Genomic DNA, 27667 nt, shown 5'->3' with positions numbered 1-27667 from the left:
CTGCGTTATCCTGTCAACAGCAGCCGCTGTTATTCCAGGAAAAGGCGACAGTTCCCCGAGTTTCGCAGACACACCGTCGTCTATGATGCCGAAAATGTCCTCTGATATGCCGACTAATAATTGAGCCATTTAACCTGTTACAATTGGCAGTAGAATCGAGACGACAGGCCGTCATATTTCTTGGCTCAGCTCAGCTCAGCTCAGCTCGGCTCTCACGAGAGCGCTCCCATTAATTAGCCGAATTGTCCATTTGTAAGGTGTCAACAGGTAAATTCGTCATTGTGAGTAAGAGACGAAGATCCAAGTGGAATGGGACTGAGAGTCCTTCACGAGGTGTCTTTGTTTTTGCAAGGGGCTGGCAGGACCGGCGGCTAGATCTGAGGATGCGGCATGTAGCAATGTCACGTTGCACATCACAGAGGCCGATGTGGTGTCGCCCCGCCACAATCAAAAGGATAATGTGGCAAAATCCAGACAATCGTTTCGTCCTCGGCGGCACTTCAAATGCGACGTTTGTTTGCTGTTTGACCAAACCAATCAATGCACTTGACTCTAGACGGGGCCGAGGGAGGGCGCAAATAAATAATAATCAAACAAATATCGATCCCTGGCAATTTTTCAAGGCAATTCTATGGATCCCTAAATAGCGTACAATTGAATATTGAAGCCCTTCGTTTTCTCGATCAACTTCTTTAGGTAAGTTGATTTAGATATCAATTTTATATTTGTTTTAATGTTTCTATGGTATTTATTTGCCTTGAAATGAAAACAATGGCTTAAAAACAATAAAGAAAGCTTTCTTATGTTTAGAATGACCTTATAATTATAAATAAACAAGAAGTATGAGCCTACCCTTTGCACACTCGAATAACTCACCAGCCAGGTGACATTCAAAGCTCATTCGCTTAGCCAAGTTAACCCACGAAACGCGTAAACTTAACCCAGTTTCTGGCCTTGGCTTCGAAAAGCCGACCACAGATGGCGCTGAAGGGGCAGCAGGCGCCAATGCCACCCACTGTTCGCACTCGCTCGCACCCACAACAGCAGCAGAAGCAGCACTTGGCAGGCGTCGCACTTTCACATTTCCGGCCAAAGCGCTCGGCTGTGGTGGATTTCCGCCGATGGACGCACGAGGCGCCATCGGGGGCTCCCGTCCGTTCCGTGTTCCATGCGAAGTTGTGTGCGGCAGACGCGACGACGCTGCATCAGTCCGTGCTCAGCCATCGTCGTCGGTGGAGAACCACAGTTCAGCCCGGTCTCGGCCCGCGCACATACTCGCCCACACAAGAGACACCAGAGACCAGAGACAAGAGTCCAGAGGAGGAAAAGCAGTGGCAGGCCTTAGATAAATGATCCGCTAAAGAGTTAACCGAGTGACACCGCGAGCTGGAGAACTAGTGCAGCGCCTGGTGGCCTGAAAGTGACGTGAAAACTCTCTGCTCTGCTCCTTCGATTTCCTCACATGTGCGTGCCCAATGCAACCGTTTTCTTCTGTATCTGTTTTCCGCAAGAACCCAGCCACCGACAGTGATTAACGCAACCCGGGGGCCCCCGAGTCCGGCCAGCTTCCAGAGGCGTAATTAGTGAGGATTGCCAAGTGAAAGGATAACCAGCAGCAGCAACAGCAACAGCAACAGCAGAAGCAGGAGCGCAGCACCACCAGTGAAAATGGTAAAAAGTGATTATGAAATGGATGCGTATGCAGGTGCTGGTGCTAGTGAAGGTGCTGTCCTAATCAGATGAGGGACTCATCCCTTTGAGGCTATCAAGCGGGCTAAGTCGCAAGTCAATTGCCAGCACTAGTCCCGTTTTGTGTCGCTTTTCCAAGCCCCATTGTTTTCCGCCGCCGAGAAAGAAAACACGAGCGCAGCGGCGTATGATGTAAGCCGAGCCCAACCACCCAAGCAAGTCCTCTCCTTCCTTCCTCATCTATTTAGTTAGCGCAGCCATTTATTTTTATAAGATGCAGCCTCATTGACGCCGTCATCGTGGCTTGCCACCACCAGCCCCTTGCCGTCCTTCGCCCTTCGTCCTTCGTCCTGGCCCTTGCCGCTCCAACAACTCAACAGCATCATCAGCAACAACAACAACTGTAACTAACAGCAAAAGTCAAGCGAAAAACACTACACCACCAACCTTACCCAACAGCGCGTAAGAGAGCACTGAGAGAAAATAAGTCAAGCTTGTCTTGGCTTAAATTGGGAGAACACATAACTAAGATTTTTCTAAGACTTTGGTTCTATTTAAGGTGATAGAAATTTGCCTATAAAACGATTTCTTCCTTGCTTCTTTTCTAAAAGAAGAAAATTAGGAAACTTTGTGCTGAATTTAAAGCATCTTTGGATACAGAATACAATTATACTTTTTACCACAACAAGGATTCGAACCTTCATAAAAATTAACTTTAAAAAAGGAACTTAAAAATTTCCAATATACCCAACCTTTTCACCTTTCAAATATTCAAAAGAAAACTATAAGTTTAATTTTAAGCTTTGCACCCCCAAAAACCCTAGTTACAGGAAATATTTACTGACAAAAAATATTGTAACAACCCACTTTCTCCGAGTGTGAAAGCTGTGTGGGGAAATGGTCGGAGGGACGGCCTGAGGGGGACGTAACTGTAAATCGATATTGTGCGGCATGACCGAGTGGCCCACAAGGCGGGCAGGCGCTCGTCTTCGGGGAAGGAGAGAGAGAGCAGTAGCGCCACCCGCTGTGTGGTGGCTTTGTTAGTCACTCAGTCAGCCAGACGCCGACTTGGCCACCACTCGCCTCGCCACCCGCCAAAACGATGCTGTCCTCGTGTCCCAGCGCCGTTTGTATTTTGTGGTGAAAAACCCCACTTGCTCTCGCCGTTCCCCTTGGCTCGCTCTCACTCTCTCTGCCTCTCGATTGATTCAAATTTGCGCTGTTATCACACCAGCCCCAGCACCAGCAACAACAATAATGGCAACAAAAATTGCCAATAACAAAGAAATGTGGCTCGAATTTATTCTAAAGACATTCTGTTGCTTGTGCGGCACGAAGGAGCCGCCGCCCCACGGCTGTCCATGATGTCATATGGTAAATGTTTGCAAATCGCAGAGGCATAGATTCGGTGGAATGATGTTCTCCCGTTCCCGTCCCTGCCAGTACAAACCGACTTCCTTGACCTTCGGACTTAACTCAGAGTTGTTTACGAATTGCTTATCATTCGCGGGGTTTGTTGCTCTGACATACATAGGTGCTCCTCTAATTGCAGACCCCATAGATCTTCCCAGACTAGCGACTTATTTATGTCACAAGTTTAGTTTGTTTCCACATCCAAAGAGATTAAAACCAAGAGGAAATGATTAAAAGTTAATACTATTCTTATCATATCTAATACATATGATTTTATAAAAATTGATGAGTGTTTTACATTTACAAAGTTTAAATCGGCTAATCCCGGCAATCTTTGGATTTAGCTTTAAAAACGATAAAATGATTATCTGGTATCACTTCATATACTCCCACATATCCATTTCCCATTGTCCTTTAAGCCAAAAGTTCGAAGAGTTCGAAGAACCTAGAAAAAGAGTTCTGTTACTAGAATACTCTGTTCTAATATCATTAAATTTATATTGAAATATTAAACTGTTTTTCCTTATTTATTTTATATAAACAGAAAGTGTGCAAAACTAATTTAATCAATATATAATCTAGTTTCATCTTAATGTTTCTCCCAGTGATGAATTGCTGGCAGACATTTGGCATTCTTGATTTCCTTGAGTGCACCTGCCGTGCACCGGATTGAATATCCATAATCAAATATCAATCGAATATATTGGGGTTGAAAGATTGGCAAACTAGTGGAAGCGAAGCATAGACTATTGCGATACTAAAAATATACCTTCAATAAAAAGATTGCCAAAGCCAAAGCAGAAGATAAAATAAATGTAATATATTATCTAATTAAAAAATAAATTCGTAGATTTTTTCACTTTAACAGCTAATATATAAAACATTTCTCGGTTAAGCTGCCATTGAACCCTAAGTAAATAGATGACTTTGTTTTTCTGGTTGGCTTTTACTGCACTTCGGCTGTAGCCAAAGCCCAATATCGGGTTTCCACTGCCAAGCAGACAAAGCCGGCCACCACAAAGCCAACCCACCCAATCCCATATAATACGTTTGCATTTCTTCGCCGAGGCGGTTATTTCCCTCAGGCCCTTTCGTCTAAGCTCGTGCACAGAGAGAAATTCATAAAAATTGCACATTTTATTTTAACAAACTTGTTTTTTTTACAGATTGTCCGACGCCGATCCCGCCGCGCCCGCATGTGGAACATGGGGCTGCTGTTCCTGATCTACTACTGCGTCAGCATCTATTCCGCCAAGGGCGACACAAAGGAGGCCCCTCTGCCCCTGGATGTGGGAAGCCTGGCCGAGGATGCCGGTGATGCGGAGGCCAATGGCGAAGTGCCTGCAGAGCTTCCTGCGGAGGGTAACACCGAGGGTAGCAGCGTGTTGGAGACCACGCCGTGGCCAGAGGTGAGCAGAAACCGCTAAGCCTTTGTCCTATCCTAAATCCCTTTCTTTGCCAACCACAGGCCACCACGAAAGCCACTCCCATTCATGGAGCCGTTCCCACCTGGCGACCCAAGCGCGACAACTGCACACCGCCTGCCATCGAGCAGTTCCCGCAGCCGCTGATGAACAAGTGGGCGCGGCGGCACGGTGGCCTCATCCTGCACATCCTGGTGGCCGTCTTCACCTTCTTCGGCCTGGCTATCGTTTGCGACGAGTACTTTGTGGCCAGCCTGGACCGGTTATGCGAAGGTGAGCTCCACCATTCTGGACTTGATAAGTTTTAACAATCAATATTCTATTTGCAGAGCTCAAGCTATCGCCGGATGTGGCGGGAGCCACTTTCATGGCTGCCGGAAGCTCGGCTCCGGAGCTGGCCACCGTGGTGATTGGCGTGTTCTTCGCCAAGGATGACATTGGCATCAGCGGGGTCATCGGCTCGGCCGTGTTCAACATCATGTTCGTGATCTCCGTCTGCGCTTTGTGCTCGGGCACCGTGTGCCAACTGAACTGGTGGCCCCTGGTGCGTGACTGCTTCTTCTACTGTGTCTCCATTCTGGTAATGCTGATAATCATCTTCAACGATGTCATATCCTGTGTAAGTTCCTGGCGTCCAGGCAATGTAACACCGATCCTGACTAGGTTCTCCTCTGTTCTTCTTGCAGTTTGAGTCAGTGGTTATGCTGCTGTGCTATGTGGGATACTGTGTGGCCCTTCACTTTAACACAGAGCTGGAGCGGTGGGCCCTGGGTCTGAACCTGCCCTTCAAGCTGCCCAGCAAAGAGGAACAGTCGGCGCTGGTGACCTACAAGAATGTGCCGGAGAGCTCCTACACTCAGGGCGGCGCTGGCCAAGGACAGCAGCAGACGAGCCTGTCCAAGGATCCCAACGAGGGCCGAGCCGCGGAGCCGCAGAACGAGTACCAGAACTACAGCGACCCCAACGCCAGCTGGGACCCGAACTCCGCCTGGGGGGAAGAGAGCCAACCGAAGCCGGTGGTCAGTGCTAGATTCAACCCGCCGCCGGTCGACGACTGGGGAACCAGCCAGTTCGGTCAGGATCAGGGGCAGGAGAACATGGCCTACAATGCCGACCAGCCCGATTCAGTGGTCACCGGAGAGGCGGCGGCAGCGGCAGCAGCTGCCAAGAGCGGTGGTGCCCAGGTGGCGGCACAGGCGGCGCCCGGCGGTGTTGACTACTACAAGTCGACGGACAAGCAGCGAGAGCAGCGCCCCGATCCCCTGATCCGACCCACGGAGGGCGGTCTGCCAGCACTGATCTCCTGGTACGTGGTCTATCCGATCCACTTCCTCTGCAAGAAGACGATGCCCGACTGCCGGCAGGAGCAGTACCGCAACTGGTATCCCTTCACCTTCCTGATCTCGATGGTGTGGATCTCGTTCTACTCGTACTTCATGGTCTGGATGATCACCGTGATTGGGTCCACGCTGGCCATCCCGGACACAGTGATGGGTCTGACGTTTGTGGCCGCTGGCGTGTCCGTCCCGGATGCCCTAAGCTCAATAGCCGTTATCAAAGAGGGCTTCGGCGACATGGCCGTGTCGAACGCGATTGGCTCGAATGTCTTTGATATACTAGTGTGCTTAGGTCTTCCCTGGTTCATACAAACGGCCATCATAAAGCCCGGCTCCCACGTCAACGTTATATCCAAGGGTATGTACTCGCACTCCCCCCACCTAGCTCCCGTAGCTGCCTGTGTGTCCACCTAACTCGTAGTACTGCTCGTCGTGTGTCCAAAGTGTGTGGTATGCCTGGCATGAGTGTCCTAGCCGTTATCCTAGCTGAAATCCAGAGTCCAAGCCAAGTCTAATCTCTGAGCCCTCTTTCTCTTCCAATTTCTGTGTCTTTCCCTTTGGGATTTCCCTTGCAGGACTGGCCTACTCCACGCTGTCGCTCTTCTCCACCGTGGTCTTCTTGATCCTGTCGACGCATTTGAACGGCTGGAAGCTGGACAAGCGACTGGGCATCATCCTGATGGTCTGGTACCTGTTCTTCATCACGCTGGCGTCGCTCTACGAATTGAACGTCTTTGGCTACATGAACCCACCCGAGTGTGCCAGTGAGTGTCCGCCATCCAACGATCTAAGATCGAGCTATGCTAACTGTTTATTGTTTTTTTTTAGGCGATTACTAAGCACCCCGATGATGACCGAAACGCACTTATGTTTTCACTACCAGCACCAAGTACCATATATACATAGATCAGGGATGCCCAGGCCGGGCATCTTACGGCTCCTTCGCAGCAACCAGAGAGTACTGAGAGTATAGGGCATAGGGCATCCCTGTTATAGATAAATAACATATAGAGTCGTTCATAGCCGCAGCTAAAAGATAAACCGAAATCACTGCAACACCTCGACCGGAGGGAGGAGGAGTTTGGGTACCATTTACCTAACGTTAATTAGAGGACAAATTGAATACTCAAAGCGCGTTTTACATGAATTTTTACATTGCACCAAGAGACATAGGAGACGATAAAACCAAAAAGATAAATTATATAAATGTACATGTATATTATATTTATTAATATGTATTTAAATGATATTTAGGCAATTAACAAACTATATATGTATGTACAACAAGAGGAGGAGTATACATAAAGCATTAATAGCAACTGTAGATAGGGAGACAAATGTATGTTATAAATAAGAACAACAACAACAACAATAAATTAGCGATTGTTGCTAATGGTTTTAAGGAACAAGTCAACAACAGAACAACGCAAGATGTCCCACACACACACACACACCACAATCGCAACAGTTTGCGATTATAAAATACCTTATTTAGTCGCATTTATGTATATACTTTTGTATCACACCGCTTTCTTAACGAATCGATTAATTATAGACCTTAGTTGTATGTACATTCCTGTAAAAAGCCCCTGTATGGTTTACCAAGACACCAGGACACTAGCAGCTTCCTGCGGAGACTCCGCCCGGCGGGCCAGATCGAATATCACGTGGCAGACCAGATGTGGAACCAGAACAACGAATTTTGTTGAATTTAAGATCGGATATATTTTACTTTAGTTCTCTTTAAGAAGGTACAGAAGCATACTTTGCGTATGCCTATTTTTGTTATATACTTATCGTACGATGGAGCCGATGAATTAACGAAACGTCCTAGGTTTTGCATTGACACAAGGATATGGAAAACGATAGAAATACGACAGTGAGTGCAAAGAAATTATACCTAATGGCAATTAATCGCGTCAATTTTGTATTGTAAATAATAACCATAACATTATGTTATGAAACGAAAAGTAAACACTAAAAGTCAATTTGCAGTGCAATTTAATAGTGCATAATCGGCACAGTTCCCGATCTAGTTTCTTGTTACATTTTGCGGAACACTCCTGAACAAATGTTTTATTTACAGGTTTCGAATATTTATCTAGTGAATTTATTAAACTACTTACCATAATGTTCTCATTCTGAATGTTTGCATAAAATAGGAGACCCCTCTCTGAGTTTACAATAATTGTTTGCTTGATCTAGCATAAAATATGTATCCTAAACTACGGGTACTTAATTAATCTGTCAGTGTTTGAAGGAAAGAAAAATCAAATTATGCTATATATGTTCGTTTAATCAAAACTAAAAGTGAAAACCATTAAGGCTCACGGTAAAATGGCCATTCGCATTATTTTAAAATCGAATCGTCTAGTTAATGCTTTAAATTTTATGTTGTTTGAACAAGTTAATGCACACACACACGATCTCGTTAGGCGTTGGGCCAGATATTACTACATTTTGGCCATCCCAGCAACTCAATTCGGACCGATTCCAGCTGACTTTCCTCCATTTACGGAAGAATCCAGACGGATGGGGCACAGAATCAGTATCAAATGTTAGCTGAAAGCAATGCGTAAGACAAATATATACACCTAATATTTACATACATTACATATAGCCCACAGATGCAAATCATACTTATGTAGTGAGCCATGCACTGCTATATGGACGCGCTCAAATCATAGTCAAATACTAACATACACATATTACACGATGATCAGGATCAAGGATAGCGCTTGAGCGTGTTGAAGGAGCCGAATCGAAATGAAACCCATGTAACTGACTTCTATAATTTACCCAGCCAACTTCCTGAAACGAGTTAATCGCATACCTAACATAGACATGAAAAACGGAAACCAACGTTACACAATAAATCGAACGAACAATCGCCTCTTAAAGATCCCCACTTAGAGAACCCATATAGCTTATACTTGAACATTACCCAAACACAGAGGTATATACTACGAGGTTCTTCCCTACTCTACAAATAGTCGATCCAGAAGGTTTTCGCAGAAATGAATAAACTGTCTGTCAATGTACAATGCACATACTTCCGCAGGACATGCGAAACCGAATCTCGCGGATCGCACGATACTCCATTACTGTACAATAAATAAACAAAACTATAGTCGAGGACGCTAGCTGTTTTAATTAAAAACTTCAATTAGCGTTTCAATTACTCAAGAGAGATTAGTCGTTTAATAAGCCGTTGAACCGTTACGATCGATACGTGTACATGGAAGTCAGCGTTTGATTGAAATTATTTTGAATGTACACCCTCGAGAGATTTAAATCCAGTATATTTCGTGTTACTTTTAACTGTATCTAATGCAAAATTGCAATCTATAAGAGAAATATATACGAGTATGTGTAGGTACTTTATTTATTGACGAGGATCTTCTTTACCTAAGCATAGAGGGGCAAGGAGGACACAAAAGCAAAACCAAACGAAACGAAACACTTATATATGAAGGAACGACTTTCCCTAAACAACATATGCAATGTACAATAATTGTTACATTTACTTACATACTATCTAAAACATGCTATACAATAAACGATACAATATATGTTTACATCTGACATTTGTGTTAATTACGACTATAATTGTTTGCAAAAACTATATTAAAACCTATCAAATTAAATCAAAATGTTGCGGAGTGTGTTTCAAATTTAAATTCGGAGCGACAACCGGCAACATATTGGTGGGATCGAAACTAAAAACATCAAGCTACAAACGAAACTAATGCCAATACACGAAACTGTTGATGTTATATTTAGTCAAATAATGAATTCCGAAAATGAATAAATGCATAAATATACACAAGAAATCTGCAATTCAGTTGTTTTTTGAAGTTTAACGGGATCATAACGCCTAGACCAGGGGTTAGAGCATCCAGCTAGACACAATCTTCTACCTTATTTTTATACCCTTGCAAAGACTTATACTTTTAGTCAGAAGCTTGCAACACAGTGAAGGAGCCATTTCCGACCCCATAAATGATATATATTCTTGATCAGCATTAACAGGCGAATCTTTCTATCCATGTTGATAAAGAAACAATTTTTTTAAATTTTTTACATCGTTAAAATTGTCAAAAATTGAAAAAAATTTTGATCTCCTGAAATTACAAATTCAGTATGCTGAATGATATGATATGATATTTTCTATACCTTCCTGAGGGAAGAGCACAAGATTCTATGTGAAGCAGAAAAGCATACGATTCAGGTACCTGAATCTCGCGTTTGATGAACTGGGGATCATACCAAAGGACATCCTACATTCGTTTAGCTCATGAAGCATGAGCTCCACATAGTGGGAAGGAAGAGTGGATTTGCAACTGATAATGATTGAAAGTATGCTACATTTTCTTTGTCATAGCTTTTAAAACAAAAATTAAATTTTAAAGATTTTGTATAGTACAAAAGGATGTAAACCCCCAAATTCACCGTTACATGTCGTCCAGTTGTAAAACCGATTGTCAATACCTGTGTGAGTATGTACCTGGAGCGACGAAAGCTTGGCCACCTGGCAAGCCCAGCTGTTAAGCAGCGGCGCGCACGCATTAAAGCTTTCTCTCTCTCCTCTCTCTCTTCCCAGTCACTCTCTCTGTATCGCCCTTTTCCAGCTCTCCCAATGCCATAGACGCCCACCACCGACAGCCCAGCAGCACCACCACCACATCAGCACACTGGCATCCGAAATAACTGACACGCATCCGTATACGTAATCTGTGAGCTTAAGAACGAGGAGGGAAAGCTTTCTGGAGCAGCAACCGGCGGCAGCTGGTCGGTGGAGGGTTCGCTCCGGTGTCTTTCGTTCCCGTTCAGCTCGATTCAGTCGTCGATTCACTGCCAAAGTGGTACCAGTTCCGTGTCCGTGAGTAGCGAGCATCGTTTGCGTGTGTAAGTTTCCCTCGGCTGGAATCGTCAAGTTCAGCACACACACACACCCAGGGGAGAGCGGGTATATGTGTTCGCACCTACCTGTTCGCCGCCCTCCGATAAGAGCCCATGGATTTGTCCAATATTCCATCATAATCGCAGAAAAATTATATAACTTTCGAACATTTCGGGTACATAATCGAACGAAGGCACTGACATTCTGACAACTGGCCATCAACCTTCGAGATCCCAAGTGTCTACATAGTCGCTGTGCAGGCATATATACGGGAGCGACGTATATATACAGTTAGCCGTGTATATGCGCAAAGAAGCGTTCTCGCCCCAAACTTGTTTACCCGCGATAAGGCGACGATGTTGGGTCATAAGCATTGGCGGCGCTGATAAGACCATCAGCTTCCAGTGGCGGAATCTTGGGGCTGGAGGGCAGGGTTGCCAGCTGATCAGGCCCGTTTCCGATTTTCACTTTCGACTAGATTCAGGGAAAGTGGTCTCCAAAAATCTAAGTCTTAAAGTGAGAACTTTGGAAAAGATAACTTATTTTATTTATAAATTGTTTTGATCCACAGATTGGAGGGAACATTTAGGTGAATCATTTGAAGATTTCAACACATAATAGTTTGTATATTTACGTAGCAAAAAGAAAAAACCAGTTGCCATAAATTTAAGTATAATTTTATTGAATTCATAAGAACTTAAGAATGAATCTTGAAGTTTGTCACCGTTTATTATTAATACTATAAATATTTTCAGTTATAAAAATTATATTTTTAAAGCTGTCGTTGACTAAAAATAAACAATAACTGTAATCGTCCGATTTGCCCCGTTGCAAGGGAACCGAATTAGCTTCGCTTCAGATTTCCTGGACCGAACTCAATTTAATTATGGCCCCAACAGACCCCCCTCGATTCCACACCGATAAGATACGGGTCTCAAAAGTATATAACCCCACTATCTTCACAGGCAGAGCAGATTCACCGACGGCCCGACCATGAGCCCCCTTCCCCGAGTCAACATCGACGAGCCCAAGTATGACCAGAACACATATATTGGTCGGGCCAAGCACTTCTTCCTGGTCACCAATCCGCTCAACGTGCTGGCATCCAGCGCGAAGCTGGAGGAAGCCCGCCAGATCGTGCTGAAGTACCGTGCCGGCAAGGATGTGCCCGAGTGCCAGACAATTGACGATGTGTGGCGCGCCAAGTACCTGTACGACTCTGCCTTCCACCCGGAGACGGGCGAGAAGCAGATAGTGTTCGGACGTATGTCCGCCCAGATGCCCATGAACACGGTCATCACTGGCGGTGAGTGTGTGATGTGCCCCTCAATTGGGTCATGTATCTCTGCGCGTTTGCTTCCGCACACAGTGCGACTAGCGCCTTAATTTGCGCACAATAACAATGCTGAGGCTAATGATTCCCATTTCCATTCGCAGGCATGATGGCCTTCTACAAGAGCACCGGAGCTGTTGTCTTCTGGCAGTGGTTTAATCAAACCTACAATGCCGTTGTCAACTACACAAACCGTTCGGGCACGACACCGATCAGCCAGCAGTAGGTACCGATGCGCCCCGCCGCTGTGCGCCCCACTAATCCATCATCCATCCATTTGCCTCGCCTACAGGCAACTGGTGACTTCTTACTGCCTGGCCACCGGCGGAGCCCTGGCCACGGCGCTGTCGCTTAACAAGGCGGTGAGGAACATGAATCCGCTCCTGGGCCGCCTGGTGCCTCTCGTCGCCGTTGCGGCCGCCAATTGCATCAATATTCCCTGCATGCGCATGCAGTAAGTGCCACCGCCATTCCTTCAGGTGTATATGGTAATTGTAATGCTCGCTCTTTCAGGGAACTGCGGAACGGAGTGGTGCTGTTGGACGAGAATAACACCGAGATGGGGGTGTCTAAGAAGGCGGCTGCTGTGGGTATCTCGGCCGTCATTCTAAGTCGGATCGCCATGGCCATTCCCGGAATGAGTAAGCCTCCCGTAGAAAGTTGAGTCTAGATACGGTTAAGAGCCCTTTTTCTCGCAGCCCTGACGCCGATCCTGATGAATAACCTCGAGAAGCGGGGCTTCCTGGCCAGGTTCCCTCGCTCCAACGCCCCCATCCAGACGCTCTTCTGCGGATTCGTGCTGATTTTCGCCACGCCGCTCGGCTGCGCCTTCTTCAAGCAGCGGGCGGGCATCAAGGTGGACAACTTGGAGACCGAGGTTCGCGACAGCATCAAGCAGAAGCGTCCCGAACTGGACACCGTGTGGTTCAACAAGGGCCTGTGAGTCCAGTGTGCAATCCTCGAGCTTACAAAGACAATATCGTTTGGCCTGGCCTATTTATTTACTCACCACGCATTTATTAGCATTTTGTCAGTTGAGTTTCGTTTGAAATACTCATGGGAATACTTCTTGTCGCCCACGCACGAGTGTAAAAAAGAGAAGAAACCCAAAATAAATATATTTCTGTTAAATTGAATTTAACGGCAGTTTCATAATCCGATTGGAATTATCAAAGTTATCAACCTTATGCCGCTTTTCGTATAACAGCTTATTTGTCATCATTTTAATCGATATTCGCTACTATCGATATGCGATATCATAACTCGATGCCAATCGACTAGATTGTAAATATTTATCGTTATCGACTCATCACCCCAGCTTATTCTCGGCTTGGGATTTTGTTTTTATTTAATTAAACTATAATTTAAGCAAGTTTGGTTGAATTAATTTGTATCATTGGTTAGTAAAGGTGACACTAAAGTGGAAATACCGTTCTGCCTGCAGCAGCGTGTCGATGCGCTGGATTTAAGTCAGAGTTTTTTGAAGCAACCACAATTAAGGTGTGGTTTTTTGGCCACTTGACTAAGCGTGAATTTAATTAGGCAGGGGCGGTGCCGCCATTTAAAGACCCGTGTAACTTTAAATTGGGTGTAAAGTGCATCTATTAATAAACTAATACCGTTAATATTTAAAACAAAACAAAATTAGACTTTTTGGTGCAACTTTATCGAGGCTTACGACCACGCCTAGACACAGGCACGCATACCAGCGCACAGACACGTAATGATGACACAAACACCTTGCAAGCGATTTTTGGATTTGTTTACTAACCCATTGTTTATGCCATTAGTGTGTAAAATAAACAAAATTATTTACTGATTCCTTCGATGCTTGCAGATCCAGCTGCGTCGCGAGCAAAATGTGCCTTTAGTCTGCTGCTAGAAGCCATCTGGAGCAGTTCCCATCTCACCCCACTCGGAATCGGAATCGAGCCAGCGTCAGCATGTCACCCACAAGAGGATTAGCAGCGCTAGCGCTCTGTTTATTTGGTCTGGCAACGGCCCAGTTGCCCGGAGACCTGCCTGCGGGACAATTGGACGGACAACTAGGGCAGCCAAGCCAGCAGCCGCAGCAGAGCTACCAACCCAGCTACAACAAGGACTACTCGCCGCGATACAATCCCCTGTACACTGGCCAGCAGCAAAGCCAGGACACCACCCAGTTCGACAATCCCCTGCTGGACGGTCAGAACCCCAACTCCTACAACGGCTACTATGACGGCAACCGGCCACTGGGCGGAGCCGGCGGCGTGGGTGGCCTCAACGGCGTTGGAGTTGGAGGGTACAACGGTGGCGGGGGCCTAAGCAGCAATGTGGGCGGACCCGGAAACAGCCTAGGCGGCGGCTTGGGCGGCCTAGGACCGCAGTACGACCCCTTCCACCGGAACAGCATCGGCGGAGCGCCGGGTGTCAACTACCGGGATATGTACAGTGATGAGGAAAACTTCTGCCCCGAGCACTGGGTCTCGTTCAGACAGAGCTGCTATCGCTTCATCCGCTCACCCAAACGGAACTGGGCGGAGGCCAAGAAGATCTGCAAGGCCTACAACGCCGACCTGATCAACGTGGACAACGTGGAGAAGCACTCCTTCATCCTTAAGAATCTCATTTTGCAAAACCATCGGCAGAACCGATTCTTCATCTCGGCCAGACAGACTGGGCCGCAGAACTGGGTCAACGATGACAATACACAGCTCGTGCAGATCGAGGACTCGTTCTCCATGGACGAGAATGTGCCTTTGGAAAACGAGGACCTGCACGACAACCGCTTCCTGGTGCAGAACGACCTGTACAACAGGAACAACTTCAACAATCCGAATCAGTTTTACAACTCGTTGCCTGGAACCGTAAATCAGCGCAATCAGAACAACTTGAGGGGCTTTATAGGTATGCAAACATAACTCCATTCACTAATATACATAGTTATCCTGTAATTATCCTTTGTAGGGCCCAACCAGCCGTACGGAGACAATGGCTACATCCGGGACCGTGTGGTCTATGCCTACTCCAAGAAGCGGGATCGCTGGATGTTTATGCCGGCGTACGAGATCGAACTGAATCTGTTTATCTGCGAGTCCAAGGTGCTCTACAGTCCGGACAACGTCAATATCAAGCTGGACGACAAGCGTCCCTACCACTACGGCCTCGACATCCGCGACATGGAGCGCATTCCGCGTGGTCCCTACTTCGTCAAACAGCCGAACGACACGACCTTCGATGTGAACAAGAACCGCTTGATCCCTGATGTGTCCCTGAGCTGCTTGGCTGGTGGCTACCCCACTCCCTCGTACGTGTGGTACCGCGAGGTCTATGTCAACGACACCCTCGAGTACCAGAAAATCGATCCGTTGGCACAGGACCGGTACACCATATCTGGCGGTAACCTGATCATCTACGAGCCGAAGCAGGCTCTCGACCAGGGCGCCTACCATTGCGTGGCGGAGAACAAGTTCGGCCGTGTTCGGTCCGAGAGCGCCCACCTCAACTTTGGCTTCATAATGGAGTTTAACCTGAAGCGATCGGCGGAGACGAGCGAGATGAACTGGGGCAAGTCGATATTCTGCGATCCGCCACAGCATTATCCCGACGTTCGCTACTACTGGGCTCGCGACTACTTCCCCAACTTTGTGGAGGAGGACCAGCGTGTATTTGTCTCCCGGGATGGCGCCCTGTACTTCTCCTTCATCGAAACGGTGGACCGGGCCAATTACTCGTGTACCGTGCAAACCCTTGTATCGGACACCGGTCGCAATGGACCCTTCTTCCCGCTGCGCGTGACGCCCAACAGCAACTACCAGGCATTGATATTCGCCAATACCTTCCCCAAGGTCTTCCCAGAGGCGCCGGTGGCTGGCGACGAGATCCGACTGGAGTGCATGGCCTTCGGCTATCCAATTCCAGCCTACAACTGGACCCGCCAGAACCAGCCGCTGCAACGCAACGCCTACACAATCAACTACGGCCGCGTTCTGATCATCCAGAATGCGACGACGAACGACAACGGCGAGTACACCTGCACGATCACCAATCCGCGCAAGACGCTGACGAAGAGCATCTACATCAACATCCAGATGCGTCCCGAGTTCACGATTCCGCTGAAGGACATGATCAAGGACTACAACAGCGACGTGACCTTTATTTGTGAGGCCTTCGCTATCCCGGATGCGAACTACACGTGGTACAAAAACGCCGAACGCCTGGACCCGCTGAACATCAATCGTGACCGGTACATTATTCAGGACAATGTGCTGACCATCAAGTTTCTGGAAAAGGATAAGGACGAGGGAATGTATCAGTGTGGCGCTCAAAATCAGCTGAAAACGTCCTTCTCGTCGGCGCAACTCCGAGTGCTCTCCATGAAGCCATCCTTTAAGAAGCATCCCCTGGAGGCCGAGGTCTATGCTGTCTACAATGGCAACACCACCATTGTCTGTGATCCGGAAGCCGCTCCACGCCCTAAATTCCAATGGAAGAAGGACGGCCAGGTCTTGGGTTCGGGTGGCCATCGGCGAATCCTGCCCAGCGGCACACTGACCATTGCGCCTACATCGCGGGACGACGAAGGCGTCTACACATGCATAGCCTCGAACCAGGCCGGCACGGATGAGTCCCATGCCCGCGTTATTGTCTTGCGTAAGTATTAATTCATTTCAATGGATTAATTTTTAAGTAATTTATTTATATTTTTGCAGAGGAGATCCGCTTTATGCAAACCCCACCGCAACGCATTGTGACCAAGGAGCACGACCTAATCTATCTGCACTGTGAGGCTGCATTCGACCCGTTGCTGGACATTGCCTACGTTTGGAAGCAAAACGGCGAAGTCCTCAAGAACAACCATGACGGCACTGGCCGGATTGTAAGTCCACTTTCAACCTTTTCCGCGAAGAAAGCTTGTAAAATCGCACGGTCCTCGTTCTAGATTGTGGACTGGAACAGCTTGACGGTGCACAACACCACCATGCGGGATGCCGGCGACTACGAGTGCGTAGTCAAGTCGGCCGTCAACGAGATCACCAGCAAGACCTCTGTGGTCATTGAGGGAGCACCCGGAGCCCCGGGCGGCGTTCAGGTCATTCAGATCAGCAAAACGAAAGCCATTATCGAGTGGGTGGACGGGGCAAACAACGGCCGCGCCATCCGTTACTACAATATCCTGGGACGCACCAACTGGAACCGAACCTGGGTGAATGTCTCGACGCATGTGCAGGCCCGCGAGGTGGATCGCTACACGGCGCGCCAACAAGCCGAGGTGATCAACCTGACGCCCTGGTCGGCCTACGAGTTCAGTGTGACGGCCGTCAACGACCTGGGCATCGGCACCCCGTCCGCTCCATCGCCCATCTACAGCACCTACGAGGACAAGCCATATATTGCTCCACGGAACGTGGGTGGTGGCGGCGGCAAGATCGGTGACCTGACCATCACGTGGGACCCGTTGCTGCCACAGGAGCAGCATAGCCACGGCATACACTACAAGGTGTTTTGGAAGCTCAAGGGAGCCCTGGAATGGGCCTCGGACGAGATCAAGAAGCAGGATAACATGGGCGTGGCTGTGGTCAATATACCGCTGAATAACTACTACACTCAGTACGAGGTCAAGGTGCAGGCCATCAACAACATGGGTAAGGGACCGGAGAGCGGTGTGGCAGTCATACACTCTGCCGAGGACATGCCGCAGGTGGCTCCGCAGAAGCCCTTCGCGCTTGCCTTTAACTCTACTTGCTTTAACGTCACCTGGCAACCCATTGACATGTCCCGCGAGAACATACGCGGCAAGCTCATTGGCCACAGGGTAAGCTACTTCTATATCCATATATATATCTTATATATATCCCAACTGTTATGTTTTAGTTGAAGTACTGGAAGACGACGCACCAGGAGGAGGACTCCGTGTACTATCTGTCGCGTACCACAAGAAACTGGGCACTGATCGTGGGCCTGCAGCCGGACACCTACTACTTTGTGAAGGTCATGGCCTACAATGCGGCGGGAGAAGGCCCCGAAAGCGAACGTTTTGAAGGTTGGCTTTGTAATTCAAATTTTAAATTCATAAATTTACTATTTTATATTTTTCAGAGCGAACATACCGTAAGGCCCCGCAGAAGCCGCCTTCCTCGGTTCACGTTTATGGAATAAACCCGTCTACGGTGCGGGTTGTATGGCGATATGTTTCCCCCTCGCAGGACGAGGAACCCATCGAAGGTTACAAGGTAAGCTTGGTAGCAAAGCACCGCGAAAATAAGGCAATAACATCTCACCCTGTTTAGGTTCGCATTTGGGAGACGGATCAGAACATGATCACAGCCAACAATACCATCGTGCCAATCGGACAGAAGCTGGAGTCCTACATCAATACCCTCACCCCCGGCAAGAGCTACAATATGCGAGTACTCGCCTACAGCAACGGCGGCGACGGTCGGATGTCCAGTCCCACGCTGCGCTTCCAAATGGGCAAGACGACGCGCAATGCGGCAAATACACGCCACGGCCACAACATCAACACGGCGCTAATCTTAAGCACACTGCTACTCATCACCACCTTTTTCTACACAAACCACTGAGCGTAGCACAAATCGAGATAGGCTAAGGAATACGAACACCCGTCCAGGAGTATAAGAAGCGCACAGCCTCCGAACTTCTACAGAAACCCAAGAGTCTCGTTAAGAATATATATACAAACAGGTCAGGCAGCATTCCATAATTACTTTGTAGCCGAAAGTAATCAATTGAATTGACTTAGGATTATTAATGCACACAAGAAATGATAGTTTTTACATCATACGACAAACATATTTACAAAAGTTAAAGAAAGTGACCTTATTATTAGCGTAAGTAGCCCTGCGAGAAATTCGAAAACATTTGACACATATTTTTTGAACATATTTTCTGAATTAACTACGAGAGCAGCTATATTAGAGTAAGATTATATCAGGTTTCAGATATATGTACGTATTAATTTTATTTGTATTTGTCCTTTTTGGAAACTTCTAGTGTCCTGTAAATGCCATTCCGTCCATTCTACAGATTTTCTAAAACAAACTTGTATATCTTTCCATCCATTCTACAGTTTTTCTGAAACAAATAAATTTATATATCTTTTCAAGTATTTAAATTTTAATTGTAATTTTTGGGGCTTGATGGGAGCAGTGTGCGGGATAATCCTTTACTGAATTAACAGAAAATTTAATCAAGGCTTAAATAAATATTTCTTTATTAAAAAGGGGCTTTAAAATAAACATAGTATTAGATTTGAAGAACAATTTGATCAATATCCTTGAAAAGGCGTAACTTTTTAACACATTTGAAACAAGCGAAGAAAAGTATTGATAAAACAGTGTCCTTTTTTATTTTTTATTTAATTATTTAATACAGAAATATTACATATCTATCATTATAAACTGTACCCTCTGACCGAATAAGGAGTGTTTTTTATAACATAGTAGAATGATTTGTTGACATGGGAATTTAAGAAATGTAAATATTATTTTAAAATGACTAACTTCAAATTTAGTTTCAACGGTATTTTCAGTGAAATACGCCTGTGTGACGTCAAGGAAATACCCTGGATATTGTAACGGTACTTTCAATATATTTTTAAAAGTCATCGATATATTTTGGTATTTTCAGCCGGGCCCCAAGTGGCTTTTTTGGCGCTCCAGCCATGGCCACACTGGAGCGAAGCTTACAAAAGCAAAAGAGTTGGAAAAGTATATGTTTTTAACATGGTTTTATAACGCACATACAAGTGGAAACGAAACTTTGCGACGCGTCCAAGGCACACACACCCACCCGCAAAAAGAACCGGCAGCAAGTCAGCACCATGGCCAAGGCGAACGGCTGGAATGGGTGCGGAATGGGCGTGCACGGCAATGGGAGCAGCAGCGTCTCCATACGCTCCGCCTCGAAGTACTCGCGCAGCACGGAGCTGCGTCGCGTCGAGGACAACGACATATACCGGCTGGCCAAGATCCTGGACGAGAACGCTTGCTGGCGCAAGCTAATGTCGATCATACCCAAGGGCCTGGACGTGCAGGCTTGCAGCGCTGCCGGCGGCCTCAACTTTTCGGCGGCTGTCAGGAACGGATTCAAATACTCTGCGCAGGATGTGTGCCAGATTGACGAGGCCGCGAACCGGCTGCCGCCCGACCAGAGCAAGTCCCAGATGATGATTGACGAGTGGAAGACCTCAGGCAAGCTGCACGAACGGCCCACCGTGGGCGTGTTGCTCCAGTTGCTGGTGCAGGCTGAGCTCTTTAGTGCGGCCGACTTTGTGGCGCTGGACTTTCTGAGTGGTGAGTCATTCCTATTTATTGTGTGTTTTTTTTTATGTTATTTGTGGTATTTCCTTAGAACCCACGCCAGATCGCCCGGCAGATGGGCCCGCAGCACCTATAAGCCTCGACCTGTCCGAGCTGCTGGAGGAAGAAATGGACGTGGACAACGAGGGACCGGGTTATCAACCACCGAACACTGCCACCTCGAATGCAGCTGCCCAGGGCAGTGTGGGCCTGAATCTGGACAATTTCGACAAGCACATGGTGCCGCGGGACAAGAGCGTGCCGCAGCCATCCGAAAATGTTCCTCCTATAGCCCCACCTCGCGCCTCCCGCCTGCTAAGGGACAGTGCCGGCTCAAGGAATGCAGCCAGCACCGGGGCCACCACCTCGTCGACGACAGTCCCCAACATCCCCAATCTGACAATTCTCAATCCCAGCGAACAAATCGAGGAGCAGCGTCAGCAGCAGCCGCGTCAGCAGAACATACCCAACCTGTCCATACTCATTGCCAGCTCGGAGGCTTCGATGACAACAGCGTCGACTTCGCTGGGGAACCCAAGCAACCGAGCCAGTTCCACGGATCCGCCAAACATACCGCGCATCACGCTGCTGATTGATAATTCCGCCGAGATAAGCTCCCCGCCCGTCCTTGAAGCTGCGGGGAGAACCGCAACGGCAGCCAGCCCAGCGGCGAGCACGAACAATTTGCCAATGATAAGCGCTCTAAATCTGAACACTGACAACGGCGAGCACCCGGACAGCAGCAGCAGCTTGAGCAACGATGAGGACGATGATGACGACGACGACGAGGTGGATGGGGAGGGCGACTTTGCGGATGTATCCCTGCCAAACATGAGCAACTCGGAGCAACCGAACTCCAACAATGACTCCAGCCTGACAACGGTCACTGGCACCAGCGGTGATAACAGCTTCGAGCTGACCAATGACTCCAGCTCGGCCTCAAACGACGATTACGCCGGCAACATTCCAAATTTGAGCGAGCTGCAGCATTAAAGAAAGTGACGACGCGCCCGTCCATTGAGCAGATTTCCACAAGCCAGACATTCCATTCCGTTAACCATATTAGCCTAAGTTATGTTTGTCCTAACTGCGTGTATTTATTTGTTAGCCGACGCCGATGACATCGGCCTGTAAATGCGGACCTAGTTATTATGCATACTGTGTAAGGTCCAAGTAGAATCTAAGATTCGGGGCAAGCTTTCGACATACTACAATTGTTTCGTTGTCCATATCACACGGCTACTGACCCAGAGTCCATGACAAGTGGCGGTAATATAAAATATTTCCGTTTCGAGAAGGCCATACGTATATGTAACCAAATAACCGATTGTAACAAATTTTGTATCTTTTACAAAGTACGAATTGTTTTTCAAGTAATATACTACAAGAGAAAATGGGCTTTACTAGCGCTGTTTTAAATGTGCTGGAGGTGTCGGTAACATGCATTATCATTGTTTTTAGAGGTATTTTCTTGAATAAATTAAAACGAATATTAAGTTTCAAAAAATTTCCGCACTTAACAACACTGGCCGCTGCAGGGCTGAACATCGATAGTGGTTGCCAGACTGTCCGTGAACGAGCGACAAAAAGTGCCAGATCGTCAATAACCGAGAGGTGGCAGCCCCGAAACACAACAAAAACAAGATAGAGTATTTGTCGTCGTAGTTAGCCCAGATTTAGAGTAAACCCTCGGCCAGCTTGTGCTCCAAAACACTCAAAATTATCCGAAGCATGGACGAGTCGGAACTGCTCTTCAATCTGTTCTACTTCCTGCTCTGCATGGTCATCATTTACCCCCCGGAGGAGTTCCAGCGCCTGGGATTCACCATCGAGCAGTTGTTTGCCCGCTTCCTGGGCGAGGAGTACTTGGACTTCGTGGGCTACCACCTGCGCCGCACATCGCTCAATCTGTTTGTGCACTCCTGCCTTCCGTTCTCCTACTTCCTGATCCACAGACTCAAGTTCTCGGTGTTCGCCACGCAAGAGCCGCTCGAGGATTCCGACCTCGACCCGGACTTCCCGATGCCCCAGGAGGCGGTGGCTTTCAAGACGCTTACTTGGAAGACAGCCCAGCGCTTCAGCGTGCTGGCCGTGATGGCTGTGCCCGCGCTCATCTTCAATTGGCACCAACAGAACTGGCGCCGGCATCCCATAAGCAAGGCGCTCGCCAAGTACTCCAACTCGCCCGGCAGCTACAGTGCGGTGGCCAGCGACATTGGGAACGAGTTCCGACGGCCGGAGATTTACAAGAAGAAGCTGAACTCCATCAGTACGGTGATTGCGACGGAGAACTGGATAATCAAGACCACAATGTACAATGTCCACTTTGCCCACCAAAGCAACACAGCGCTAAGCGTGGCCAAGGTCAGTTAATCACGATTATCGTTAGTTGGGAAAATGCTCAATTTACTTCCGCAGGCGGAGACATACAACATCTCGCATCACGACGAGAACGACACACTGCAGATGATCAGCATTATCGTGCGGCCGATGAGACAGGGCGTAGCCGACTTTCACATACGAATCAACGCCTTGGAGTTCAGGAACCTGGAGGATCGTGTCCGGCGCCCCATCGCTATTCCCTCGAACATCCAGTTCCACCGCAACGTCATCGATCGCTTTGTGGATGTGTTCAAGGCGCAAGTGGCCCTAAATCCCATATTTCAGGCGGAAGTGACCACTGAGAAGTGCTTTGCCTGCATGCTGAATGAACCAAACACCAAGATACACAAGCAGTGCGCCGACCTGGACCGCAACGGTGCTCCGCTTGCAGAAGGTGCGTGCTGCTCCAACTGCTACTGCCGACCCATGTGGTGTGTGGAGTGCCTGGCGCGATGGTTCGCCGCCCGCCAGACCGACGTGGATCGCGAAATGTGGCTGGAGCAGAAGTGCACCTGTCCGATGTGCCGAGCCAAGTTCTGTGTGCTAGACGTTAGCTACATCAGAGCCGTCGACCAGGCTCAGCATCGCGGAGCCGACGAGGACAATGCGTCCTGATTTACGACTGTGTTAAAGTGACAATTAAAAAACGACTCTTAAATTGAACCTCGTTCTTTATTGGTCAGATTCAAATATGTAATCACTTTGACTAATGTAAGACGTACACTTACATAGCTGTAAACTTAGAGTATGCATATAATTTAGTGCAGTTATCACGTTTTAATACTTTACAATCTAACATAAGCGAGCTAGCATGCTGGAGATAATAATTTATAGTTATTAATTTTACTTAAGTACCGTCGATCTAAGCCCGGAGAGAGAAAGTGTTGGCGAAATATGCCTTAATACAAATTAAATCGCGATTGCAGCAGCTGCTACTCGTCTTCCCTGCGCTGTACGGCCCACAACTAGTGCAATAAGCCCTCTGTCTTAGCCCTTACCAACCGCCTTCGCCTTCTCTCTATCTCTCTCTCTTGTCCTCTCAATCTGATTAAATAAAGCGCCATGCTTAGCTATAGATGCATGAGAATATACTTGTAAGGAATACACGTAGTCCAGGCCCCACTAGCTGTATCTATAAATTCGTTTCGTAAAAACTTTTATAGCTCTCCGTCTTTTCACGCTGACTTCGCGCCGGGTTGCTGCCTGTCGTCGCCGACGATCCTGTGCTCGCTGCTGGGCCGGAGCTCTTGGCGCTGGACGAACTGCGTGCAGAGACCTAAAAACAAAGAGATAAGTTAGAGAAAGGAGTTCTGGCATGGAGTGCTGCACTAAATTCGCCAAGATTACGCTTATCAGCAATCACGGACGCTCACAACTAATAATCGGAAGACATGTTCCAAAGTCATTTTTATGACTTAGCACCTGATTTTAATCAAGAACCCGGCGCATTTATTCGGAAAGCTCTTTTGACATCGTGCACAGCCACTTATGGGTCTATATATAATTCCCCCAAGTCGTACATCCATTCCTTCAAATGTAGGTATATACATATGTGCTTGCCAGACTCGTCTCTGCCTCGATCGTTGTTTTATTCAGGTTTTGGTTTCTTCGTTACATATAGTATAGTGATAAGACTGTTCGTACTTCGATGTCTGATAATAATTGCCGAAGAACTAAGTGCCCCTGGTTCTCTATTCTTTGGCTTTAGCACTATGCACGTCACAATACGTGCTCTATTACTAAAAAAAATAAATTTGATTGGCCGATATAACCCATACAGATATCTGAACACTGTTATTTACCTTTGTGTATATTCGCTCGCCATAAAATATCCACTAGCCTTGATTTAGCAACTGATAATTGTATCGCAAAATATCAGCAAATAAAGCTTCCCCGTTTTATGGGGATACAAATACATATTAAGGTTTTTTTCTAACGAAAGTAACGGAGTTTTGGAAGGATAAGAAACCCTATTAGTAGCTCCAATTTATCATATTCATAGGATACTTTTTATAATTTTTAATCATTTAATTTTAAATTGTAAATTTTAACCGACCCACTAAATTTCCTGTTTCCCATATTAACTTTCATCACCACAAGATCGATTGAAGCAAATCCGGGAATAACTTTTGATTTCGCCACTATAAATAACAAGTCCGCTTCGAAATACTTGAACCTCCGTTTCTCCCAAGTTCAATGGACAGACAACGACGCGTTGGTGACTGGACAACAAAGTAACCCGGCAATCAATCGATCGATCGGCCAATGCATTTACGTTGCGCAATGTGCTTGCTCCGAGGAGAGTACACACACCCTCCCGCAATGGGGACTGGGACTGGAACTCGGACTGGACACCCCAATTTCGCACCTCATGAATTTGATGCGTTGCCAAATTTACTTCATTCGCGTGCCATTGAATTGGGGCTGTTTTAACGTGACTCCTGGGTGCATGTGCCTCTACATGGACGGTTGTCATGTGTATGTACTTGTACATAGGGTATATAAGTTGGGGGGATGTGCTCCTCGTATTATATGACATTCTGGCGAATTTTAGCCAGAGAGCGACTCTCTGGGGTCGTCGTCGCCGTGACGCCAGTAAAGGTATAAAGTTTCCAGAAAGGTGTGTTTGTCGGTCGGTCGGGTCGAGTTCTCAGGTGAACACGCCAAGCACAACACGTATATGGTGCATATATAGTATATTGATCTTGCTTTGTTGTTGGGCCAGCTTTTGTTTACTTTCTGTACTTGCAGTTAGCAATTTCATTGCCTTTCTCGTTTTTGTTGATAAAAAGGCCTTTTGGCAAAGCAAACACAAAAAGCCAGAGTGCGCAGCGAGTGGGTTTTATGGTCCTTTCTGTCTGGAGCTGTTTCAAAACCTCTTTTACAATTGCCTAATTTACTGAGTGGCTTAATTAGATGCATATACCAAAGGAGAGTCCCCTTAAGGTACATAGGTACGTTCCACCAAATCGTTTCAAATGCGAAAAAAAAAGTAAAAATTCCCTTTACAATCTAATCTTATCATCACTTATTTTTTCTTTACATATAAATCTTAGCAGAGCTCTCATCCAAGGGCAAAGTACAGAGACAGGCACTAAAGTTCTGATCAAACGGCGAACTTTCTTTGTACAAATACAAATACATATTTAAATCCCTGCCTAATTGCTTTAAGGCTATTGAACCGCACTTTTAGGAACTCAATTTAATTTTACACTAATTGCCTTTCTGATTAAATCGAGCGGACTTACAAATAAAGATCGTCTATATTCGCATTCAAGCCCCTTGAATAAATTTACAACAACTGTTGAAATAAGGCCGGAAGAATGACGTCACCTGATTCACAAGATTTATGAATCACAATTATTAAGAAATATATTAAAACAGAAAGGTTACTCCTTAAAAAATGTGTAAAAAATAATCCGTTTTACCATTTCCCTAGTCCTTTGAATGTTTAATTAAAGATGCATCTCTTTCTGCTGCTTGTTGTTTTCACTCAGCGCCTCAAGTGATTCCGAATGGTAAACAAAGTCGTCCGTATACTATATCCATATATAGTGTAAGTCCCCAAGTACTTGAAAGAATAAGGCATGGACTGGATACTGCGCTGCCTGACTTATCACAACAATGCCGACTTCCGTCTCGCTAACGAGCACTTCCGTTTGCCCGCCTATGTATTTATTCAACGATGTTGCTCCTAGCCCTACACTGTGCACTTCCCTGGAAGAATCCCGCCGTGGGCTCAGGTGTGTGTGACTTTTTGGATAGATAACCCACGAAAAAATCACCTGCGAATCACGCACCCCATTCGCAATATGGGTCGCACACTCGACTTTTGCCAGATAGCGAATGGATCGGAGCGGGTCGATAGTATAAAATTCAAATGAAAATAATGAGCAAGTGGGGCCGTACCTTTTCGTTCTCCTTGGTGGATCCTACGGCACTGTGGGCATCAAAGAGCTTGCCATCCACCGCGTCTCGCTTCTTGTTCTTCGACCTGAAGCGACCAGAGCGGGAGATGGAGAAGTTTCGCCACTGGTGGCTGTACTCGCACCGCCTCTCCTCCTCGTTCAGGACGCTGTCCAGATAGTGGATCGTTGGCTCGTGGGCGGCTGCCATGGTGGTAGAGTTGGAGCTGCCTAAATGGGGTTTTGCCGGCAACGTCAGCGGATCGATTGGCTGCGACCTCGGTTCGCTGTGGCTCTGGTGTTCGTTGGTGTTTCCGATTCCGATATTGCTGTTTGATAACGCCAGGCGGAGGCGATACCGCGCACTCGCACTTGCACTGGACTGGCCCAGATGTCTTTTGTTTTGTTTGTGTTTTGTGTGTTTGTGGTTCGGTTTTGTCTTTGTGCTGGTCGTGTGTTTGTGTTTGGGTTTGTCGAGGAGGTGACGGTGCCGCGATCCAGTAACTACCGCTGGCGCTCTCTCAATGCTTTCCGTGGCGCGTGTGGTCTGCGACTGCGGGCGAGTAACCCAGCGCCGCTGCTATTAACCGAAGTCGCACACACAAGTGACGAAGTGACAGCCCCAACCACAGCCCGACCCGACGCCGGCGTCGCCGCTGACTCCACTCTACTTCGGATTCGCTCCGGAGACGGCACTCCGCTGTCACAAAGAACGAGCAGAGCCCAAAGAGAGCAGCCGTGGAGCAGAAAGAAAGCAGCAAGAAGTATTTCCACTGCCGACAGCTATACAGCTCAGAGATCCCATCATCCAGCTCACAGCTCCAGACCGTGTGATTGCTCCTGTGAGCCCAAAACAGGTGGGCCCAGCTCCCACTCACACAACCGCACCCGCACAGTGCTGCCGGAACTAGACAAAGAATCAGCTATGAAAGGTTAAACAGGTAAGCTTATTTGACAGGATAAAAGGATCCTATAACCAAT

At 47.2% G+C, this 27667-nt stretch overlaps 6 protein-coding genes across 9 annotated transcripts; 5 read left to right on the top strand and 1 right to left on the bottom strand.

The window, feature by feature from the left end:
- Positions 1-1188: 1188 nt before the first annotated feature.
- Positions 1189-9516, top strand: LOC108077886 (probable sodium/potassium/calcium exchanger CG1090). Of its 2 annotated transcripts, XR_005991363.2 has the most exons (8): positions 1189-1671; positions 4269-4511; positions 4571-4799; positions 4856-5145; positions 5213-6221; positions 6439-6627; positions 6692-8438; positions 8491-9516. XR_005991363.2 is itself a non-coding variant. In XM_017171422.3 (7 exons), the coding sequence occupies exons 1-7, from the start codon at positions 1669-1671 to the stop codon at positions 6700-6702; spliced, it is 1974 nt and encodes a 657-aa protein (XP_017026911.1). In that variant the 5' UTR covers positions 1189-1668; the 3' UTR covers positions 6703-9516. The 2 variants fall into 2 exon arrangements, 1 of the variants encoding a protein (XP_017026911.1); XM_017171422.3 differs by having other exon boundaries at positions 6692-9516.
- Positions 9517-10070: 554 nt separating this feature from the next.
- Positions 10071-13235, top strand: Sfxn1-3 (Sideroflexin-1-3). 3 transcript variants are annotated; one of them, XM_041775112.2, is made up of 8 exons: positions 10071-10222; positions 10276-10358; positions 10495-10771; positions 11732-12072; positions 12204-12321; positions 12392-12553; positions 12613-12740; positions 12798-13235. In XM_041775112.2, the coding sequence occupies exons 4-8, from the start codon at positions 11760-11762 to the stop codon at positions 13040-13042; spliced, it is 966 nt and encodes a 321-aa protein (XP_041631046.1). In that variant the 5' UTR covers positions 10071-10222; positions 10276-10358; positions 10495-10771; positions 11732-11759; the 3' UTR covers positions 13043-13235. The 3 variants fall into 3 exon arrangements, with proteins under 3 accessions (XP_041631046.1, XP_017026730.1, XP_017026731.1); XM_017171241.3 differs by having other exon boundaries at positions 10467-10771; XM_017171242.3 differs by lacking the exon at positions 10071-10222 and having other exon boundaries at positions 10230-10358; positions 10467-10745.
- Positions 13236-13372: 137 nt separating this feature from the next.
- On the top strand, positions 13373-19207 carry Cont (Contactin). Its single transcript, XM_017171240.3, has 8 exons — positions 13373-13498; positions 13937-14985; positions 15046-16731; positions 16791-16957; positions 17021-17893; positions 17953-18121; positions 18178-18311; positions 18369-19207. Exons 2-8 carry the CDS (start codon positions 14043-14045, stop codon positions 18660-18662), a joined length of 4266 nt encoding a protein of 1421 aa, XP_017026729.1. The 5' UTR covers positions 13373-13498; positions 13937-14042; the 3' UTR covers positions 18663-19207.
- Positions 19208-19723: 516 nt separating this feature from the next.
- Positions 19724-21797, top strand: tub (interleukin 1 receptor associated kinase 4 tube). Its single transcript, XM_017171413.3, has 2 exons — positions 19724-20393; positions 20452-21797. Exons 1-2 carry the CDS (start codon positions 19922-19924, stop codon positions 21390-21392), a joined length of 1413 nt encoding a protein of 470 aa, XP_017026902.1. The 5' UTR covers positions 19724-19921; the 3' UTR covers positions 21393-21797.
- Positions 21798-22042: 245 nt separating this feature from the next.
- Positions 22043-23444, top strand: LOC108077781 (E3 ubiquitin-protein ligase TM129). Its single transcript, XM_017171279.3, has 2 exons — positions 22043-22763; positions 22818-23444. The coding sequence occupies exons 1-2, from the start codon at positions 22131-22133 to the stop codon at positions 23394-23396; spliced, it is 1212 nt and encodes a 403-aa protein (XP_017026768.1). The 5' UTR covers positions 22043-22130; the 3' UTR covers positions 23397-23444.
- On the bottom strand, positions 23435-27254 carry LOC108077782 (uncharacterized). Its single transcript, XM_017171280.3, has 2 exons — positions 26691-27254; positions 23435-24057 (listed from the first exon to the last, which is right to left on the bottom strand). Exons 1-2 carry the CDS (start codon positions 26895-26897, stop codon positions 23914-23916), a joined length of 351 nt encoding a protein of 116 aa, XP_017026769.1. The 5' UTR covers positions 26898-27254; the 3' UTR covers positions 23435-23913.
- Positions 27255-27667: the final 413 nt, after the last annotated feature.

The sequence above is a fragment of the Drosophila kikkawai genome, chromosome 3R (genome assembly GCF_030179895.1).
Source record: "Drosophila kikkawai strain 14028-0561.14 chromosome 3R, DkikHiC1v2, whole genome shotgun sequence".
In the NCBI taxonomy this organism is placed as follows: domain Eukaryota; kingdom Metazoa; phylum Arthropoda; class Insecta; order Diptera; family Drosophilidae; genus Drosophila; species Drosophila kikkawai.
This window is presented reverse-complemented; position numbering and strand designations above follow the sequence as displayed.

Bases quoted from the DNA above. Each gene is read 5' to 3' on its own strand.
- LOC108077886 (XM_017171422.3), top strand. The intron at 4,800-4,855 runs GTGAGCTCCACC...TTCTATTTGCAG, and splicing joins CCTGGACCGGTTATGCGAAG to AGCTCAAGCTATCGCCGGAT. The intron at 5,146-5,212 runs GTAAGTTCCTGG...TTCTTCTTGCAG, and splicing joins TCAACGATGTCATATCCTGT to TTTGAGTCAGTGGTTATGCT.
- Sfxn1-3 (XM_041775112.2), top strand. From the start codon at position 11,760: ATGAGCCCCCTTCCCCGAGTCAACATCGACGAGCCCAAGTATGACCAG. The intron at 12,073-12,203 runs GTGAGTGTGTGA...TTCCATTCGCAG, and splicing joins GAACACGGTCATCACTGGCG to GCATGATGGCCTTCTACAAG. The intron at 12,554-12,612 runs GTAAGTGCCACC...TCGCTCTTTCAG, and splicing joins ATTCCCTGCATGCGCATGCA to GGAACTGCGGAACGGAGTGG.
- Cont (XM_017171240.3), top strand. From the start codon at position 14,043: ATGTCACCCACAAGAGGATTAGCAGCGCTAGCGCTCTGTTTATTTGGT. The intron at 16,958-17,020 runs GTAAGTCCACTT...TCCTCGTTCTAG, and splicing joins ATGACGGCACTGGCCGGATT to ATTGTGGACTGGAACAGCTT. The intron at 17,894-17,952 runs GTAAGCTACTTC...GTTATGTTTTAG, and splicing joins GCAAGCTCATTGGCCACAGG to TTGAAGTACTGGAAGACGAC.
- tub (XM_017171413.3), top strand. From the start codon at position 19,922: ATGGCCAAGGCGAACGGCTGGAATGGGTGCGGAATGGGCGTGCACGGC. The intron at 20,394-20,451 runs GTGAGTCATTCC...GTATTTCCTTAG, and splicing joins GGCGCTGGACTTTCTGAGTG to AACCCACGCCAGATCGCCCG.
- LOC108077781 (XM_017171279.3), top strand. From the start codon at position 22,131: ATGGACGAGTCGGAACTGCTCTTCAATCTGTTCTACTTCCTGCTCTGC. The intron at 22,764-22,817 runs GTCAGTTAATCA...TTACTTCCGCAG, and splicing joins CAGCGCTAAGCGTGGCCAAG to GCGGAGACATACAACATCTC.
- LOC108077782 (XM_017171280.3), bottom strand. From the start codon at position 26,897: ATGGCAGCCGCCCACGAGCCAACGATCCACTATCTGGACAGCGTCCTG. The intron at 24,058-26,690 runs GTACGGCCCCAC...CTTTGTTTTTAG, and splicing joins CCACCAAGGAGAACGAAAAG to GTCTCTGCACGCAGTTCGTC.